The 20,798-nt window shown below is 41.4% G+C and overlaps 2 protein-coding genes across 2 annotated transcripts in view; both read right to left on the reverse strand.

Annotated features, from left to right (window-relative positions):
- The window catches only part of LOC130254234 (golgin subfamily B member 1-like), a 34,035-nt gene extending 24,607 nt beyond the window's left edge, over window positions 1-9,428 (reverse strand). Inside the window, exons 1-14 of the mRNA XM_056493584.1 lie at window positions 9,310-9,428; window positions 6,912-6,969; window positions 6,108-6,251; window positions 5,250-5,396; window positions 4,046-4,168; window positions 3,355-3,522; window positions 2,960-3,145; window positions 2,541-2,663; window positions 2,284-2,397; window positions 1,854-2,175; window positions 1,396-1,505; window positions 930-1,047; window positions 748-839; window positions 118-268 (exon numbers count right to left, since the gene is read on the reverse strand). Of these exons, the coding sequence (XP_056349559.1) occupies window positions 118-268; window positions 748-839; window positions 930-1,047; window positions 1,396-1,505; window positions 1,854-2,175; window positions 2,284-2,397; window positions 2,541-2,663; window positions 2,960-3,145; window positions 3,355-3,522; window positions 4,046-4,168; window positions 5,250-5,396; window positions 6,108-6,251; window positions 6,912-6,956 (1,843 nt within the window). The 5' untranslated portion in view covers window positions 6,957-6,969; window positions 9,310-9,428. The remainder of the gene's footprint in view (window positions 1-117; window positions 269-747; window positions 840-929; window positions 1,048-1,395; window positions 1,506-1,853; window positions 2,176-2,283; window positions 2,398-2,540; window positions 2,664-2,959; window positions 3,146-3,354; window positions 3,523-4,045; window positions 4,169-5,249; window positions 5,397-6,107; window positions 6,252-6,911; window positions 6,970-9,309) is intronic.
- Window positions 9,429-13,425: 3,997 nt separating this feature from the next.
- Window positions 13,426-19,608, reverse strand: CD59 (CD59 molecule (CD59 blood group)). The gene is made up of 4 exons (XM_056493585.1): window positions 19,439-19,608; window positions 17,308-17,380; window positions 16,529-16,630; window positions 13,426-15,055 (listed from the first exon to the last, which is right to left on the reverse strand). The coding sequence occupies exons 2-4, from the start codon at window positions 17,369-17,371 to the stop codon at window positions 14,862-14,864; spliced, it is 360 nt and encodes a 119-aa protein (XP_056349560.1). The 5' UTR covers window positions 17,372-17,380; window positions 19,439-19,608; the 3' UTR covers window positions 13,426-14,861.
- Window positions 19,609-20,798: the final 1,190 nt, after the last annotated feature.

The following is a 20,798-nucleotide window of genomic DNA, read 5'->3' on the forward strand; positions in this document are numbered from 1 at the left end:
TATTGTATGACTACATAAATGAGTCACGGTGGTGTGCTATGAATTCGGTCTGAAGCACAACAGATACACACAGGTCTACAAAAACAGGATTGTTGTACTGGAAATAAAGTAATTCACCTTCTCTCTCCTCCTCAATCTGAGCCATTCTCAAGGCCATGGCAGATTTCTCTTCTCGGACTTGATCCCGGGACTCCTCTGACTCTGGGACATTCTCCTGCCATTCCAAGAGCTGACTCTGCAATTCATCCACGCTACCTGATTCACTGGCCTAACAAGAGAAATTCTGTATTAAAATAAATTTACCACACCCCTCTGCAAATGTAAATACATTTTAAGTTGGCAAACCATCGTAATTCGCCATTTTACATAAATAAAAATCTATTAAATTGGTAAGTGTAGTATGTAGATATTTTAGATCATGTGAAAAACAACTCCCACGTCTTCATAAAATATTAAAAATCTTTTGTCTACAGAATAACCACCACACTTTGATGACTCATGTTAAACGTAACTAAATAAGCAGCAAACTGCTTGGAAAAATATAATTTAAAGTGTGTGCAAAGTAAGTAGAAATCAGTCTTTTTGAGTAATTCAAAACGTGTCATTCTCCAACCGAGCAGTCACTGACACTGATGATTCCACAAATCAATAAATTAATTCTTGGCTCCAAAATCCAGCTGACACATTTTTCAAAGTCTAATTAGCACCATTAATCAATAACTCATGCAAATCAATTTTCGAGTCAACCTGTGAAGCTGCTCTCTTTGTAACTTGGTCAAGATCAGCCTGCAGCTTCCTCTGTTGCTCTTCATACAGCTCCAGCTTTTTCAGCAGTTCTTCTACAAAATATAATAAATTTGGTTCATGAGGACACAAATAATTTCTTTTTTGTCTCCTTACTTTGGATCATTTGCAAAATTTTCTTTTACCATTTTGAGTTCTAATTTCGTGCAATGACTGCAGTTTTGACTGTAGTTCTTCCTTTTCAACTTCTAATTCTGACACACGATTGCTTAAGGCAGATATGTCATTGTTCTTTGAGGAAAACTGAAAGAAAACAGAGTTATGGGGTTTCAAACTCAGCAAAATCACAGCAAAGTCCTCTTCTTATTCTTTAGTAGTACCTAGAATAGCTGTTTTTCTAATATTTGAAGTGCAATACAACAGCTCATCTCTAACAAATTTACCTGAGTGCTGATAACACAATTTGTACTATTTTTCATTTAAACTGCATTTTGTAGCAACATTTTATGTCCATTCCATTTTCATACATTAACTCATAAAGCAAATTATTTTAATACTCTATTTACCCCACAATTTACTTATTCCCAATCAAATCTCCAAGCACAGTAGCTGGAGAAAGACACAGAGCCTTAAACGCAAAGCTACACATACATTTTTCAGTTCATCCTCCAGCTGTTTGATTCTTGATTTAGACCAAGCCTTCATTTTCAAAAACTTTGCTTCAGATTTGCTGGCCTCTTCTGTTTTCAATTTCACTTGTACTAAGAAACAAGAAGCAGGAATTATTTAAAACTGTTGAGAGATTATTAATACAAACCTTGTGTGCAATTCCTTTAGCACCTGGAAGCTACATACACAAGACAACAGCATGTACAGAAAAACATAAGAATTAGAAACAGTGAGAAATTTATAATTCATGTGATTATCTTGGTAGTCCTCTAACCCTCATTATTATAGTACTTGATCACTTTAATTACTGTGGCAATAATATTCCATCAAATTTCATGTAATTCTACTTGCTTTAGGTATGAAATTGGATCAAAACACGTAAAAAGTCTGGGGCGAAAACACCTTTAATATTGTCAGTGACCACTGTTTAAATAGGATACCTTCCAAATCTTCCATCTTCTCTTTGGTTACAGATTCCAGATCTTTGACTTCTTTGGAGTTACTCTGTCCACCACTCTTCAACTCTGCCACTTGTTTCTGAAGCTGAACCAGGGCCTGGTCTTTTTCTTGCAGCTCAGTTTCATGTTTCTCTCGAATTTCATGCAGTTCAGCATTGTATTTCGCCTTAACTTTTGTCATTTCAAGCTCATGTTTCTCCATCATGTCTTTTAATTGGGCCCTCATTACATGTTTCTCAGCATCCAGTTTAGACTGGAGGTTTTCTTTTTCAGACAGAAGGCGTTTCAGGTTTTCATTAATCTCCTGTTAAAAAAAACACAGCACAAAAAATATTTATAATTTTAATGCAAAGTATTTTTACTACCACTGTCAAACATTATACCTGTACTCCTACTTCATGGCATTCCTTACTTTCAGTTGCTGGTCCTTGGCATCCAGTTCTTTTTGCAAGACATCAATCACCTGTGTCCTTCCCAGCATGACTTCCTCCTTTTCATGGAGCTTCTGTTTCAAGGCCTTTAGTAGCTATCAAAAATTAAAATTTAAATAATCAAGCAATCTATAAAAGACATATTTTTATTCTTTCAACCAGACACTTGAACAGTGCCACAAAGTTTAATAATTACATGACTTTCAATTCAAGCTGCTGAGTTTCCAGAGCAACATACCTGTTCTAGGTCAGCACTTGCATCAGATTTAGCAGCTAATCTAAAAAGCTCCTGTTCATGTTTTTCTCTCTGTGCTTCCAGCTCCTTTTCCTTTTCCTGGATAATATTTTCATACACACGTACCTAAAACCACAAAGAAAATAAATATAAAACCAGCCCACAAACTATAGTAGAATCTCACTGAATTGTCTAACTAAAGGTATAGCAAGATAATGGATTCCAAATTAAGTCTGAATTTTGCTTCAAGTAACATTAAATACACTAATTAGTCACTTAGGTTCATTCCTAGCAAGTTTCTTCCAAGCCCAAATGGCAATCTCATCTTCAAACACCTGTTTCATACTTTCAACGTGGTTTGTAGCTCTCTTACCATCTTCCTAAGAACTGAATATAACTTTTGGAATCCTGCATTTACTTACATTTTCCATGTATGTAGCTTCTTTTCCTTGGAAATGCTCTCTTTCCTTGTTTTGAGTATTTTTCAGGCTCTCAATCTGCTCCTGGAACAAGCTGCATTTTTCTTCACTCTCTCCCACCTTCTTGGTAAGGTTCTGCACCAGAATCTCCATGCTTTGCAGTGATGACTCCTTAGCTGCCAGCTGGTTCTTTGCAATGCAAACCAAAAGACAATTAGAAAAATAGCAATTGTGAAGCCTTCCCCTGGTAAGGACAAAATAAGTAAGTAAATATATATAAATTAAGATAGTCAGTAAAGAATTAACTGTGCTTCAGAGAGGGACTGGCTACACAACATCAGAATTTATTGGTTCCTTGAAAATTCTACAGAGATTTTATAACTGAGCTGCTAACATACCTTCAATTCTTCATTGGGCAGGAATATTTCATTGGCAGCATCGCTGGATCCACAGGCCACCTGCAAATCCCTGATGTAAGCATCCCTTTCAGCCAGCTTCTTCTCCTTCTCTGCCAGCATGGCATCCATATCAGCCCCACGGCTGCGCTGCGCCTCCAACTCAGCATCCTGAAGGTGAGAAGGCAGAATTGTTTGTGGTCTGTGCTTCCATCTCCAGCAAAGAATGCTTTGCATCATTTCCTTACTGCCTGTGTTAAAGCACTCCAAAAATTACAAGCACATGTATAACTGGTTTTGTTTGAAGTGCAGTCATTATTTACTGAACCCTTCTCTCTCAAACTCTGCAGCATTCCCATTCCTGCCACAATCCTCAGGGAAGTTATATCAAAGTTATATTTTTTCAATGAGGAAAATTGAAGCAAACCAGTATTTTTGTTCAAAATGCAAGATTTAAATATAACATTGACCCACAGAGCTCATCTTCATGTATCCTACTCCATTCATTCAGGATTCCCTGCCCACTGAAGGCACAATGACAGAATTTCCACTGCCCTTGCTGAGGGCAATTTTTCAACACAAAACTCCCAGAATGGCTGTTCAGTAGCACAGAATTAAATATATATAAAAATAAACATATTCAAACATAATCCTATACCACAAAGATGAAAAGTCACATCATATAAAACACCACCTTTTTCTGTAACTCTTCATTTTTTTGTGTGATCTGGGATTCCAGCTCTTCAATTCTCCTTCTCAGCACTAATATTTTCCCTCGATTTGCTGCAGCATTTTCCTGGTCTCCATCTTTTGATGCCTGCAAAAACGGGGAAGTTTGCACTCCATGAACAGGTAACTCTTGGATTCTGTACCTCTACACAGACTGATAATATTGGTGAAAGGAGAAGATTTTATTCATAAACTGTGTTTCAGTTCTCTTATATATTTCATATTCAATGTAAAAGCTAGCACAGAATTTTTATTAAGCATATAAAAGTCTTTGTATTTAAAATATTCATGCTAATTACTGATGAAAAGTGGACTGGAATGTGCAGCAAGGAGAGTCACTTCCTCTGGCAATTGAAAATTAAATAATCTGGCAAGTGTAGTCCATATGTATCAGAGGGAAAACAGGACTACTGGAGGGAAAAAATGTAAAATCAACCATTCCTAAGCATGTTTTTAATCAGAATTTCCACAGTTCTAATTGCTGTTTCATAAAAATTATCTGCCATTACAAGAAATCAAGTGCAAATGCCAAGAATGCTTTGCTAGCCAAAAAAAGATCAGAAGAATAGTTACTGCACATTTTGAGGAAAACTGGGGACTGCAGCAAACTCATTGTTACCATTCCATTCCAGCATAGCTTTAACATACAAATCCCCTCGAAAAACTAAAGCCTCACTAAAGTTATTTTAGAAGCTGTATGAAGTCCTGCTCTTAAGAAATACAAGTCTACTTGCACAACTGTGTTACTACAAACAGATCTGAGACTCTCTCATTAACATTAAAGTGATGGAAAGTGGTAGGTGTTTTATTTACATTTTGCTAATAAGGACAGTTTTACATTTCCTAAGGAATAAGATAGTTTTTGTTTTCATTTCCTCTCCAAACCTTATCCGCCTGATTCATGTGTCGAAACTTTGAGCTGCTAATAGGATGAAGGAGTGAGAAATTTTTAGTAAAACGATTTGAAGGGAATGCACAAGTTTCTAGATTTCTATTGAAAAATAAAAGAATTAAATAGAAACACAGATGAACTGACAACACACACTCCGTCTACCCTGATCCTAACCTGACTCAGCTCAAAATTTGAATTTCCCCATTGAATCCAGCATGGAAAACAGCCTACAGCACCCCAGAAATTGTATCTGCTTTCAAATGTGAGAATACCTCACCTTTTTTGGTTCTGCTTTGGCCTCTAAGCCTCCTGCCACTGGTAACTGCTTCTTCAGTTCTTCCAGCTGCGAGGTTAATGATGCAACCTTGGCTTTGTTCTGCAGCTTCAGCTTGGAAAGTTTGGCATCAGCAGATTCCTTCTCCTCCTACAAACATCAAAGTCAAGACAAACTAAATTAGCTACACAGACAACGGCCTGCTTCGATTCTTCCATTAAAAAAAAAACAAAAAGAGAGAGGGAGAAATCTGAAATGATTAACAAAAAATATCTTCTTTGAAGAGACATTACAATGTTTAATTTTCATTATTTAAATCTTCTCTATTTAAACTTCCTGCACATAGTGATACTACTGTAAAGAATTCAAAACCTTATGATATAAATTTCCCCATTTTTTCATAGCAATACAAATTCTAGGCTGGATTTTTTAATAATTATTTTTTCATAAAGACATACTAAAAGATATCTTCAGGATAGTATAAAAGCTTATTTCATTTTGTTTAAAGAGAACTCGATTTACAGTGAGTTTTAAAACATGCAGTATTTTAACACTTGGCTGTTCACATCCACAGATAAAAAGGGCAGAAAGAAATCTCTCGTAGGAAGAGATCAACCTCATGACTTTTTAAAAAGAGTAACAAGCCCCAAAAAAGCCTTCAGGATATCTAATATCAGTACCTTCTAGTTCAATCCTGAAACAGAACACATGCTGGGAACAAGCAGCAATGCCCAGACCCCAGAACAGCTCCCTGTGACCATCCCAGAGCCGCTCTAACAGACTAGAAGCTTGTAGAACACAACAAAAAAGACTGAAGGGGGTTTTTAAACAATGGTTTTGACATGAACACATGCACGACACCTTTAACTGAAGATCTTTGCTCCGGAGCTCAGCATCCTTCTCCCTGACAAGCTCCTTTAGCTGTGCCAGCAGCTGCTCAGTGCTTGTCAGCTGCTCCGTCAGATCCGTCACCGCCGCACTTCCCACGTCCCTGGAGCCTGGAGCCTGGAGAGATTTGTGGAATATTCAGCCTGGGCAGAATTGAGGGTGCTTTCAAAAAGCCAAATGGGGCAGACAGCGCTGCTCCTCAAATGCCTGCACTTGGTGTCTCACTTTATTACAGGTCAGCAAATGCAATGCTAAAACTTCCATGGATTATACATACTTACAGCAGGCTGTTTTCACCAAGTCACACAGAATTCTAAACCTTATGAACTGCTTTAGCAATATTGGCTTGAAATACAGCAAAACCATCCAAGCATTCTAGGTATGAACACCTGAACTTCCTCACTCACTGGACCTGTATTGTGACAGCCAGCACTGATGCTAAATAAAATAAATACCCATAAAGTATTTTTATTGAACCAACTCTGCCCAAAGATACTCTGGGGATGGAGCTTATGTAACTCCTACAGATGTTTCCTTAAGGCAGGATAAGCAGAGTGAGGACAAGCGTGGCAGCTGTGGCAGGCATGAGAGATTAAATATCAAGGCAATAAAAAACAAGGACACAACCTGACTTTTAGAGCCCTAAAACTGTCATGGCAAAACTAATCAAACAACTGCTTTATAAAAGAGAAAATAAATATGGTTAATGCATGAAAAATGAAAGATTCTCTGTGTCAGAGAGTCTTAAAAATATATTATTAATAATTCAGTACTTACTGCTGTTTTGGAAGGAGAATCATCTCCACTACCCCATTTCCACATAGTTTCGCGATGGCTACAGAAACATAAATAATATCATAGTAAGTATCAGGGACTCAAATAACTGTAATTAATTCATACTTCTATGTATCTTGTTGTGAAATGCTTGAGAGTGATATGTTCAGTTCTAACAGCACCTCTGATCTCCACTACACAACCAGTTGTTGAGAAATAACACTTCTCATTATGTACAAAACATGCATAACATGCCTTTTCTAAAAACTGCCAGCCAGTAAAATGCCAATACTTCCAAAAATAATCCAGAGAAGTCTTTAAAGAATAAATGCCATGGAGTATTATTCAGCACAGCTGCTTCTCCAACATATAAATAGAAGATACAAACCACATATAGTTCACTAATATTTAACCTGACCTTAAACACTGCCTGTCACTGCAGGAAAACATCAATGCAGATTTCTAAAAAATCACATATTAAGGCTAAAACCATTAAATAACATCAAACTGCCTGAACTGCTGTGACTGCTGCTTATCTGAAAAGTACAACCAGCACTGCAACTGCTCAGTAATTGTCACTGTCAACTAGCAACACCCAGAGGAAAATCATGTATTCTGTATTACAGACTCCAGAACCACACATCCACAGATCACGCCTGAATTTAGAAACCAGTTTATAGTAAGCATTAGCACACAGCTTATCTTTGAAAGAATGCAGCCTGATAGCAGAGGCTGCTTTTAAAGCAGTTCATCACTTCAAAGCTCAACCCAGGAATCACAGACTGCAACCTACAAAGCCAGACTGGATCCTCCTAAGGATCTTTCCTAACATTAAAATCAGGAAATAGGACATAGGTGTGGGGATGGGAACTGCAGAACCTGTAAGTGAAACGCTCCTCTCATAACTACTGCAGAGCTGTATCAAACCTGTTCCCAGTGAAAAGCTCACTTCCAGACACACCAAAGGGTTACCAAGGTACAAAGAGGCTAGAATGACTCACTAGATGGAACACGGTGGTGCATTTGTAAATTTTTCAGCTCATTTCCAGCCCTGAGGAATATTTTGCTGGTCTCACCTGCAAGCATTCCTACCCGAATACATCAACTGCTCCATCCTGGTGTTTTCTTATTTACATCAGTGACACTAAACATTGACAAGTTTTCAAAATCAAGTTGGGAAACAAAACTGATTGGGCTTTTCCTACCTGGCATGAAATCAACCAAGGATGGGTTTCGCTTTTTTTTTTTCCCAGGGTACAGACAAGCAAGTTAAAGCTGCAATCTTCAGTTAAAGCTGCAATCCCTCAACTCTTCCACAACTTCCATGAGACACAACAGATGCCGGTTAATTTTATAAAACAACTTTCCCCTAATGCTCAAAGTACAACTGAGGTTTCAGCTCTGATCACAACCAAAAAGAATGTTACCAAAAACAAAAACCCCAGCGGCAGCTTAGCCTTCCTAAGTCATCCCCTACCAGCTGCAGCCAAACTCAGCTAAAAAAACCTAATCATGTATTATTCATCTGGGCACTTTCCAGCCTCCTCAGTCCCCTGAGTCAGAGACAACAGGGCCCAGCACAAGGGGCACATGACAGATTTGGGCAGCAGCTCATTCCAGCTCTCACTACTAAGGAAGGTAATAGCAGTCCCCTCCCTCCTCTCTGCCACCTGCTTACAGGAGAAAAATAAGCTGTGTAACAACCCAGCTAAGCCTAGTATTATTTTAAACCTGTTCCCCAAAACAAATTGGTGCTGGAAACACACCCACTGAAAGAATACCACTCCTATTTAATTATTTTCTCCTAGTACACTTTTGCTTTTACCCACCAAGATTCTGGTTCTTCTGCAGAACAAACTGAATTTGTTTTCAAAAGATCTGTGCCATATACGAACTAAAAGCTCCTGGATAAAACTTTGGCCAAAATCTGTATAAACATACAATACACAGCACAAACACCTTACGAAAATATACTTGAGACATTCACATGGCTATTACTTGGACCTGTTATAAACACAATCTCTTAGTCACATTGACCACATTTAAATATTAATATGAATTGTTACTTACTTTTCATAATAAATGCATTATATATAAATATATATAATACAAGGGAAGCACTGTTTTGTAAGAGAGAGCCAGTGGAGAAACAGCAGATCAGAACAGTGCAGGTGCATGTGGGGCGTAGAGAACTCCAATGAGTCATCCCGACCCCTTCCCACGTATCCAGCCCCTCCCGCCCAGCTCCATCGGGGCCTGGCAATGGGAATGCGCGACCTCCCCACCTCCCCTGCCTTCCCCCCTCAGCGGCTCCGCGGGGCGGGCTCGCACCGGCCGAGGCCCGGGCGGGCCTGCCGGCGGAGGGCAGTGGTTTAGCCGTGGCCGCGATGTCCTCACTCACCTGCGGGGCGGCGGAGGGGCGGCCGCGGCCCTCGACCCGCCGAGCCCCCTCAGCGCCGACGCGGCCCCGTCGCCGCCGCCGCCTCTGCGGCCCCGCAGCCTCGGCCGAGCCCGCCGGGAGCGGCTCCGCCCCCCCACACCCGCTGCGCCACAGCGCCCCCTGCCGGCGCGGAGGACGGCCCGCCTCCCACACGGCGCTCCGGCCCCGAGGCCTGTTGATTTCCTGAGATTTCCAAAGTGTTTTTCCCATTTCTCTGTGGGGAAGAAGGGGCCTCCATGTACCTATCCCTGCACATCACCACGTATTTATTAACTGCTCACCTATGCCAGTGCCTCACCACCACCCTCACAGGCGAGAATTTCTTTCTAATATCTACTCTAAATTAACCTTTCTGTAATTTAAAGCCATTACCCCAAGGCAAAGGCCATCGTTCCAGGTTAGACTCTCCTTTAGTTTGTTATATTTACAGATGAGCGGTGCCAAAGTCTCCAGTAAAATTCCACCACCTCAGTATGTTGCAGTGCATAATGTAATTGAGGGATAGTCATAAATAAAGTTTAAAAACTTTCATACTAGAAAAACTGGCTGCTGTATTATTCGGAAAGGGGATTTTCATAACAATAGTTGTATTGATCTCACTTTCAAGGAGAGGAATGGATTGAAAACCCTTTTTCTAAGCAGAAAATGAAAGAAAAGCACCTCCAGCTTGCTATGGAGTAAAACACACAAGTATAAAAGGAAGCTGTGCATCATATCTGATAGCAGCATTATTTTTATTTTGCATTTCGTAATCTTTTAGGTAGTCCTTTTATCTGTGTGCAGCTTTCTACAGCCCCACCATTCCCCAGACAAGCATCACTTCATCCCACAGAACAGGGAATAAACCTCAATTCACAGGATCCTATAGCATTACCATGACTGGGAACAGGAAAGAAGAAACCCATCAGACTTTAAAAGTCATTAAATTTCAGGATGTGGCTGTCATTTTAACCACTTTCATCTTTTCCTGGAGCAACTCTCTCACCGTCATTCATTTTGGGTGCAAGCTAAATGATGGTGCTTGTGCATGTTCTCAGCCAAGTTCTGACCACTTAGGAACATGATAGCTGCTGATGATGGATGCCTGAAGTTCCTTGGAAGACTTTAGCATCTCTGAAAATAGGAGTCTGAGCATGGAATGAACTCCAGAACATCGGGCTTGCACGTGGCACAGAGCACTCCTTGGAGAATCCTTTGGAGAGCAAGGTTTCTGTGGTTTGCAGCAGACTCCAAAACAAATTCCATAATGAATCTGACCACAACATCCATCCTGTCAGCCTGTAACCTTTGTGATTTTATCCCCATCCTGCTGTGTCTCCACAGCTTTTCTCCAAACCTGCCCCACATCAGCATCTCTGAATACCTGTGAGAGAGGAGAAAACAGGAGTGCAGGTGCTTCACTCTCATCCCTATCTACCAAAACGGTACAAGGAGCTAGTTTGAATGGTATCAAGCATCATACCAACCCTGTGAGTGAGAAATGGTGAAGCTGCCATTCCTGAACAGTGCTAGTGTGCCATTAATACCTCAGCTGGACTCAAAAGGTGCAGGGGTATGGGTTCAGAAGCATCTAAATCAATTTAAGACTTCTTATCCCTTAAATAGAACCAACACTGGATCACATGCAGAGATTTCATTATTCAGGAGGGGAACTTTGCTCCAAACAGTATTTTTAAAATTCATTCCATTTAGGAGGAAGAAACCAAAAGTATTTTTAATTTGCCCTTTCCTAGGCGCCAGGACAGTTTTCCCGATGCTGTAAGTTGTCATACCCATAAAAATAATGTAATCTGTGGGCCTTCATTTTATCCCAATGTACAAATTATTCTTGGAAAGACAGGATTGGAGATGACAACGCACTTCTTTTGTAGAGCTCACAGAAAATCAGCTGCTCCCCTCTCCCTCTCTAAAATGCAGAATGGTGTTAGCACTGAGCTGCTAGTGCAATATTCACCTTGTGTAGAGTCAGAAAGTGCAGTGTGCTTGTTTCTGCCTCAATAAACATCGGGATGTCACAATGCTTTCTTGGCTGTTTAGGCATAGCCAAACTCTCCTGCTGTGATGCCAGCTTAGGACTGGCTGTATTTTTTACCAATGAGATCCAAACCCTTGGAGACACAAAGAGATTCAGACACATTAAACTCTCTTTCAGCTGAAGGAACACCACTGTTATTAAATGTATTTAATATTTATATTAGAGCAGTATCCAGATGCCCCAGTTAGTGCAACAGCAAGGTACTTAATGTGCAGCTTTCTGCTGGGACTTCTGTTATCTTAGCAACTCCTTTTTACAAAATAAAGCTGCTCACTGGTCAGCCTCTCATTCCTCTCACACCAAAAAGCAGTGGGAGGAAATTGCTTGCTCTGCCTTTCCCCATGCATCTGCTTCTTTTCACAATTTCCTGCATCCTGAAATAACACGGAGACATCCCACCTCATCTTTTATGAAGGATGATAAAACTAGAGAAGGATTTCACACAGGATAAAGCCAAATTCTTCTCAGCCAGGTGTATCAGCCCCACATTACTACCAGTACCACGAGGCTTCCAAGCTCTCTCAATGCCCAACTTCAAGTCAAACACTTGGTCATCACCATGAGGACTTGTAGGAGGAATTAATGGTAAAAACAGATCACAAAGAATGAATTCCTGCTGTTGCTGAAGCTTTCATTTGTTACCTTCTTCTTGTTCCTATATAACTTGTGTGTCCACCCTGCAACAAAGAGACTGCTGGTTATGTGAGCAACTGAGAAGTAGATGTAGGGAAGAATATTCTCGGTTGATCAGATAACCATTAGTACATAAATGATGTGTAGTGTAAATAAAAAGCACACTCAAAGGATGAGGTTTTACTCATGCCACAAATTCAGAACAGAGCAAACCACTCAGATAACTACAAAATAAAACCAAACCAGCCCCGGCAACAGTGACAAGTTACCCAGCACACATTGCAGGGGGCAACAACCTCTGCACAGTGGCACAGCCACTCACCCTGAGTTCATCTGGCATTACCCTGGGTCTTAGAGGACACAGCTGAACTACACAATATCTGGCTGATAGTCCCACTGAGGGAGGTCCGAAGTTAGAGGAGTCCCTGGGTTTCAGGCACCACTTTGTGACACCCACCCCAAAGGCTGGGAATCACCCTGTGCTGGGAATCAGCATAGGCTGGGGGCCAACCAGAGGGAAAACAGCTTCACAGAAAGCTTGGGAGTCCTGGTGGACTCAGAGTTGAACAAATTTTAGTATTTTAATATTTGAACTGAAGCTTTATTGTCTCTCTTGGTTTTAATGGTCCTCTTTGCAGACTGGCCAGCAAATCTAGGCATAACTCAGCAGCAGCAGGGGGAGAAATGCCAAAGCTCAAGGAGCAGTTACTGTTCAAGAAACTGCAGGAGAGGGCTCAGCAGTCAGCACAGCCAGACTCAGAAAATGCACACCTTACAGGAACAAAATCATGTTCTGGTTAATCTTTACAAAAAGCAATACACTTAAAACACAAGGACTTATTGCTTAGGCTGCTTTTAGAAGAGAAACAAAAAAGTAGGATAATTTAGACAAAGTATTCAAGGCTATCAAAAAAGAAATTAGACAAAATATTAGAATATTGATTATTAGACAAAATACACGGCACTTATCAAAAAAGGAGAATATTTTATATATGCAGGCCATACAGCAAAGAAACAAGTTTAAAAGTACCACCATCAAAAGAGACATTGACAATATAATAGGGGAAAAAATGCTGCCATCAGGATGATGTAAGCATAAGGAATCCAAGATACCTCTCTGCTACAAACCTTCCCCCAGTTTATATTGAGTGAGTGCTTTAATACATTTTTACCTGAAATAAGCCTGTGTTTGACAAATGGTGCTGCAGCAATGGAAAAAGTTACTGTGCAGAAATTGGTGTACTCCAGTGTCTGTTTTTAATCAGGTGGGATATAAAAATAAGGAAGGAGAGAAGTCTACTTGGAACTTGCTGAGTCTTTGGATGGGAAGCATGGATGCATCTCCCATGGAAACAACTGGAGTTATGTCCAGCTGTAAATACCAATAAATCACCACACACTCCATGCTCTTCTTTTTTGACATTTTTATTAATCAAAGACAGGATAACTTCCATATTTCGAGTGATGGGAGCGATCCCAGGACACTTTAATAGCTACAATAAGCTCAACCAAAAGGTACATTGTGGAATACATTGGGGATTTGGAACAACAGCCTTGTTGTGACTGGTGAACTGGTGTCACTGTGTCACTGTTTTTGCTGGTGTCAAGACTACAAGCGAGGGTCCTCAGCAAGGGGATAGCCCATTGGTAATGCACACAACTCTGGCAGGGATATGCCAGCAGCTCCAGGAGAAAAAGGAGGATCTGGCATCCCAACTGACTGAGAGGGTCCCCAGCTACTGGAGATGTTCCAAGGTCTGTCTCCACCACAGAGCAGAGCAATATAAATATTTCAGTATTTGACCTCTCACACCTACAGATGGAGCAGGTTTTATTCATGCTATATACACACCTATACTGTGCATTGGCATTATGGAAATAAAGTTCTGCAAGACTTTAATACTCTTAGGTGGAAGCTTGAAGAGTTAAGTTTACACGTTGCTGTTTTCAACAAAACCCAAAAGCTAACTAAGTGGGGAAGTAACCGACTTGTGCCATTTAATTTCAAATCCTTAACATTTTATAATCCATTTTCAGTATACCAATAAATACTCAGTGCAAAGCACATGCTCAATTAAAATCCTAAGCATGGATAATGTATGAGGGAACAAAAAAAAAAGAAGCCATCACATGTCATCTACATGCTCAAAGAAATATATATATATATATTAAAAAAAAAAAAAAAAGGTAAGTGTTTCTCACTTATAGCAGTATTTTGGTTTTGGTTTAAGAAATGTAGATGCTTTCTCCCAAAATAACAGCACTTGACAAGGTTATATCATTGGCCTGTAGGGAAAATAAAAAAGGTACAGTGATGGGAACAAAGTGTTTACATGACTTGAAACTGAATATTTCCATATTAATCACAAAGACTGCAGCAAGGTACACTTATGATCCAACACTTCTTGTGTTGAGGGCAAATCTACTGCTTGGTTTGTGACAAGGAAGATCCAAAGCAAAACAAATCAAAACCCACAGAAATGCCAACCAAAAATAATGACAGTTTATGGGACAAGGAAAAAATGACAGTTTCCAGCAGAAAAGCTGCAGTGTTCCTTCTCCTTCACATCACCCACTGGAGTTTGCCTAGGTTCTCCAAAAGATAACATGACTTCACAAGAGCTGTTCCCCATTTACAGGGGGACAGATCAAAACACCCAATAACTGGTAATAACACACATGTCCTTCCTATCAATGGAGACAGTGATTTAACAGACAACAACAACTTAAAATTACAAGGGAATGTTTCTGTCTATGGACAGGAGGTGAAAATATGCAATATAGAAAAAAGTTAAATGGTTTTATGTAATTGCATCTCAAAAGGACAGCTAACAAACCAGGATTATTACATGAGCATCCATAACATGGCCATTACAGAAGCAATACTGAAGGCTGCTTTGTTAACCCCAGTAATTGCACTCTCATTGCACAGGTCCTGTTGGCAGCAAAAGAAGTCAAAATTATCCAACAGAAAAGCATCAGCAATTTCATTCACACTGCACTGGGATGTCTTCCAGCAGGAGAAAGTTCTCAATTTACCTATGGAACAAAAAAAAATTAAACAAATGAAGAGAGAATTGACAGCAACACCGTTTTTGGTACAGAGAGAGAAGCAGTGCTTAGACTGCCACTATTAGAGAATAAAACACTGAGGAGAAGGCAGAGCTCAATCTGTGGCAGGGCCCATGGTGTAAACACAGAAATTGGATGGAGGCCTTGTGGTCTGTGTTGCCATGGCATTGGGGGATAGTGAAGGGAGGCAGAACTGCATGGTCTGGTTCTTCAACCCCACACTCAGAAATGTGTTGCACAAACCCAACACAAATCTCTTACCAAGAAATATTCTGTACAAAGAGTGGAAAGTCTGACCACAGTCCCATCCACAGCACTCTGCACAGCAGTGGATCATAAGGTATAATGTACCCCAAATTTTGTAGCAAACTGGGAATGAGAATTCAACATGAAATTTCAGGGACAGATGACTGGGCTTGGCCTCTCACCCACCCCAGAAGGGACACTTTTGGTAAAGTCTTGTTTCCTGTAGTCCATGGGCCATTTGTGCCCCCAGTATCAGCCCTAGAGTTTTGTTTTTGCCACAGCCATGTACTTGCTTTTCTAAGTTCAAGTGTTTAGAAGTTTCCAAATTTGCTTTCACTAGGAATTTTGCAGTGTGTATCCAATTCACCCACTGGGAAATGCAGTCTGGCATCACCAGCCAGCTCAGCCTGCTTTCACAGAATCATTTAGGCTGAACAAGACCTCTGAGATCATCAAATCTGATCTTTAACCCAGCACTGCCAAGCCCTCCACTAACCCATGTCCCCAGGTACCACATCCACATGGCATCTTTAAATCCCTCCAGGAATGGGGACTCCAGCACTGCCATGAGCAGCCTGGGCCAGCACTTGACAAGGCTCTCAGTGAAGGATGTGCAGAAGACAGAGCAGGAAGAGTAGATAGGGGTGGTAAAACACTGGCACAGTTTGTTCAGAGGGGTGGTGGAATGTTCCATCCCTGGAAACATTCAAGGCCAGACCCTGAGCAACCTGATGTAGTTAAAGATGTCCTTCCTGAGACACAAATCACTTCACCCTCAGAAGAAGAGAATTTATTTTAATAGTGTCAATTCATAAATGACTGAGCCATTCATCTGCAGCTTTATTTTGTGGGCTACACATCATTTATCTGTTTTCAAAGAGTAACAAACTTTATTTTAATTTCAATGCTGTCTGTTTTTTGGTGATTTTTTTCCCTAGCTCCCTTGTGTGGGTTTTTGCCTGTTTATTTTTTAAATCTGGATATACAGCCATCTATGTACATGCTTGTACCGCTACAACTCACCTATCTAAATCATTTCATTGCTGCTTGGATATAAGCATGACCTTCAAGAGTATTTGCAAGCTCCTTTTGATTGAGGCTGAGAAATGCATGCTAGGGCCAGATTAGAGGTGTCCAGGCAATGAAAGCTGATCCAAGTGGGTTTATTTTAGGTCTGTGGGACACTGTACATACCAAATTTCAACTGCAAGCAAGTGTCTTCAGTCGTTAAGCAGGTGCTGTTGGTCCTGCACAGGGTAGGGCTGTTGTCACAGTGGTAACATCTTAAGGTATAACCTAAGACAACAAGGGTTTATCTTCACTGAGTAATAAACTACTGAGACAGCAGCAGCAGCAGCATTAAAAAAAAAAAAAAAAAAAAAAAAAGACTCATTTATCTGCATCTAATTGTCCCAAAACATATGCCTCGTTATTAACCTCAAGACTTCAGTTAAAACTGACAAGCTTATGTCAATGCACCAGTTGAGGCTCGCAATTTTGATAGGCACATCTTGAAGCATGTATTTATGTCACTTTTAAAAATGCCCATTATCTGCCTGCACAAGATATTAAATGATTGCTCTTTTTATCTGCTCTTGAAGACTGCCTTTTGCATGTTCCAGATGACAGATACTTGCAGCAGAGTTTTTTCTATTCATTTTTTTAACTCAATCTCCTTTCCCTCTCATACTACACACTAGTTTCCAATTCACACAAGAGGAATCCCATTTTCTAGCAAAATACCAGTTTTCTGTTGTTTTAAGCAGCACCACATCCTGCCCCAAATTCTTTCTCCTGACCCAAGACAATCAGAACAGAAACTGAGCCCTGCTTTGATGGTACTGCCATTCCCCACAGTGGTATTAAATAATCCAGGCCTTTCTTGCTGATTTTCCTTCCTTTGGCATTTTTTGCCATGATTTTCTCAGCCTTCATCATAACATTAAACCACAAAGTCCCTCTCTTCTACTCACCAGAGCCACACAAAGCAATCAGAATAATGCAGGTGGTCAGCAGGATGCAGCTCATCTTGGTCATGCTTCTTCCCTAATTTGAGGGAATAAAGAGGTATTACAAGTTTATGCTATTTAAAAGCAAAGTGCCTGGGGATGAACCGAGGTTTCAAGACTTCTTTCAGTATAAAACTGAAAGCACTGGCCAGGAAAAACAGGGAAGCACAAGAGAGAGAAATAACTGCACTTTCCAAGGGAGGATTTTTATTTTGAGAACAGGATTTTTATTCTCAGAACTGATATTTGAGCCCTGACAGACTCAGATGGGTCTCCTCTCTCCTCTCTGATTACACCATTCAACAGGCCTCCCAATTTCTCACAGCTACAAATACACCTAATAAAAAGAAAAGAATCAAATGCTTTCTCTCTTTCAGCAATTCCCCAGTAACCCTGGAGCCAGACTGCTCTCCTTTCTCCTCTCTCATGGAGTTGCAAGAGGTTTGGCTGCTCTACAGGAGCTTTTGCCTCTCCTCTCCCAAAACCTGTCCCTCTCACTGAGGGACTGATACAGGCAATAACTCACCAAGTGCCTGCAGCAATGGCTCAGGTCTCCATGGCTGCTGCAATCCATAGACAGCAGTGAGGTGGGAAGGTCAGGAGTTTTTTAAACATAGGCAGCTCCAAAGCAGGAGTTCTCAGACAGATTTCTGCACACAGACTCTGAACTACAACCACAGCTCCGACTAAAAAACCTCTGCTTTTGCAGAGTAAGATATAACAAGCAGGTATCAAGCAGACACAGCAGGGAGAGAAGTACCATACTTATGCTAGGAGAACATGATTTGTGTTTGTTTTTAAAGCCCAAGTGGCATTCAAAGTTCCAAAATATTAAAGGTATTCAGATAACAAGTTTCACATCTGATAAAACTGTAGTGAAACAGTCACTGCTCTTAATTCTGCCTGCAACTATAAGATTTTAGAATGGCAGATCTTAACCAGGTTAGGATGGAGCTTTTTCCTCCCAGTGACTGTGGACCTGAAAAGATGTGTTCACAGCAAAAAGTATTTAAATGCTTCTCAAACTTAAGCCTAGTTAATTTTTCTGACAAAAAACCCCAAACCTCATCAAACAAAAAACCCAAACCTATCCAAAAGAACCTTAAGAAACCCCATATAATGACTAAAAAAACCAACCTGCTCTCCTTTTTGTCTTCTTCGTATGACTTACTGTTGAGCAGAGGGGAAACTATAAAAAACAGAACCATAATGTGCAAAGTGAGCTTATTTTCTAGGGTAAACAACTTTGCAAAAAGCCTTCAAAGACCAGAGGCTTGTCCCACAGTGATGTGGATCTACAGGAGTGCTGTTAAGTCTGGTGGTTACAGCAAGAGCCCTTCTGGACAGCAAACAGAACCACCCTGGGAATCTCTCCATCTACCAGGAGTCCTCAGTCACCCATGTGTCAGCAGACAAAAACAGCTTTGCCTTTCAGCAACACCAAGTCATGACCAGCATGTTAGGCAGATGAATAGAAAGCCAGAAAAACAGTAGTAATTCTATTCATCTATATCCTGGCTTAAAAGAAATTAAAGGAGAAAACATTCCCTAAGCTGAATTTTCTAAATTAGTCTTATAAGTCAGGCATACGACGCATCTCAATGACAAGAAACAGCAAATGCTACAGCACGGAAGGCTCCGTGCCCGGTTGTGAAACAGAATTTCTCTGCAGTCCCACCTGGGAGGAGGCAGGCGGACAAGACCCGCTGCAGTTGTCATCGCGAATGACAGCATGGGGGGAAAGGGGAAAGGACAGGGGGAAGGGGCCCCGATCCGCATCCCTGCGGGCGCGGCGGGGCAGGTGCCGGAGCCTCCTGGCCTCGTCCCTCGGCCCCGCGCCCGGCCCGCGCCGCGCAGCGCACTGCGGTGCGGCCGCCGTGACTCAGGGCACGGCCACAGCGCACCTGCCCCGGGCCAAGCGCACAATTCCACTGCTCCCCGTTCCTCGCAGCTCCCAGGAAAAGCCGCCTTTCTCCCGGTTTTCTGTCCCCTTCTCTCCCTCACAGCGGGGACCCGCGCGTTCCCCCCACCGCCACCGCTTGGCCTCGCCGGGCTCCCGGCGCTGCCGCCGCTGCTCCGGGCTTGTCCCGCTCACCTTCCTCAAGCAAATCCTGCCGTGTGCGGGGAGCAGAGAAGTGAAGCTGCCCCTGCCCGTGCTGCCTGTCCCGGCGGTGCCGCCTCCGGGGCGGAGCGGGGCGGCGGCCGGAGCCGCTGACGGGAGAAGCGCTGCCTCAGGCCGGGCGCGCGGGCTGCCTCCCGCTCCGATTCCTCCGGCCGGGAAGGCTGCCAGGAGCGCGTGTGCCACCTTCCCTCACCCGTCGTGTGGCCGTCGCCACTTTGATTAAATCCTGGCATGCTTGGGGCTGAAAAGGAACTTCAAGACCGTCTCTTTCCTGCCATAGGCAGGGACACCTTCTACTAGCCCAGGTTGCTCCAAGCTCCATCCAACCTGGCCTTGGACACTTCCAGGGATGGGGCAGCCACAGCTTCCCTGGGCAATCTGTGTCAGGGCCTCACCCTGCTCTGATTAAACAATTTGTTCCCGATATCCCGTTTAAACCCACCATCTGTCACTTGACCCATTCCCTTTTGTCCTGTTGCTCCAGGCCCTTGTCCAAGGTCCCTCTCCAGCTTTCATGGAGGCCTTTTAGGTACTAGAAGGTGCTCTAAGGTCTCCCTAGATACCTCATGGTATGAATTAATAGATTAATGAAAACAGTGAAGAGTTTTAGAACACACAAAGGAAAAACCAGGAGTGGAAAGTGGCACGTTCCTCCAGAGGTATGTGAATATAGATTTAAACATTCACAACCCAGGAAAACATTGAACAGCAATAGAAATGAGGACCTCAGAAGTATTTTACTAATACTTAGATCCATGCTATCTTGAAAAAAAAAATTCAGTGCTGACTTGAGGATAATATGAAATACCTGTAAAACTACCATATTTTAAAATATTTAAAAAAATATTCTTAGATTAATTTTTGTTACTCCACCTAAACTGCCAATTTATTTACTAAACCTAAAGCAAACCCTAAATCACTCAGAACTTACATCAAATTCTCCTGCTGTGTTGATTATCAGTCAGGTAAGCATGTGATCTGTCTAACAGATTTTGCCTCTGTTTAAGCTATAAATAAAAGCAAAGGGATGTAAGAATAAGATGCTTGTGGATTATTGGATGCAGCTTATTAAATGAGAATCTCCTCTACTAATATGATAGAAAAAAAAATCCCATATTAATTCACTTAGTAAGGAACTGGAAACAAGGAACTTCAGCCACAGATAAACATTTTCCTGTTTTCCTTTCTCAAAATCTGGCAACAGTCCCTCCAACAGAGCACACAGATAAATGGTATTTTAAACTTAACCTGAGCTTTTCATCTTAAATTCTTTGCATAAATTTTGAGAAATTAAACAATGACAGAAAAAAATAAAACCAGCATGAGAACACTG

Source organism: Oenanthe melanoleuca, chromosome 5 (assembly GCF_029582105.1).
Source record: "Oenanthe melanoleuca isolate GR-GAL-2019-014 chromosome 5, OMel1.0, whole genome shotgun sequence".
Taxonomy (NCBI): domain Eukaryota; kingdom Metazoa; phylum Chordata; class Aves; order Passeriformes; family Muscicapidae; genus Oenanthe; species Oenanthe melanoleuca.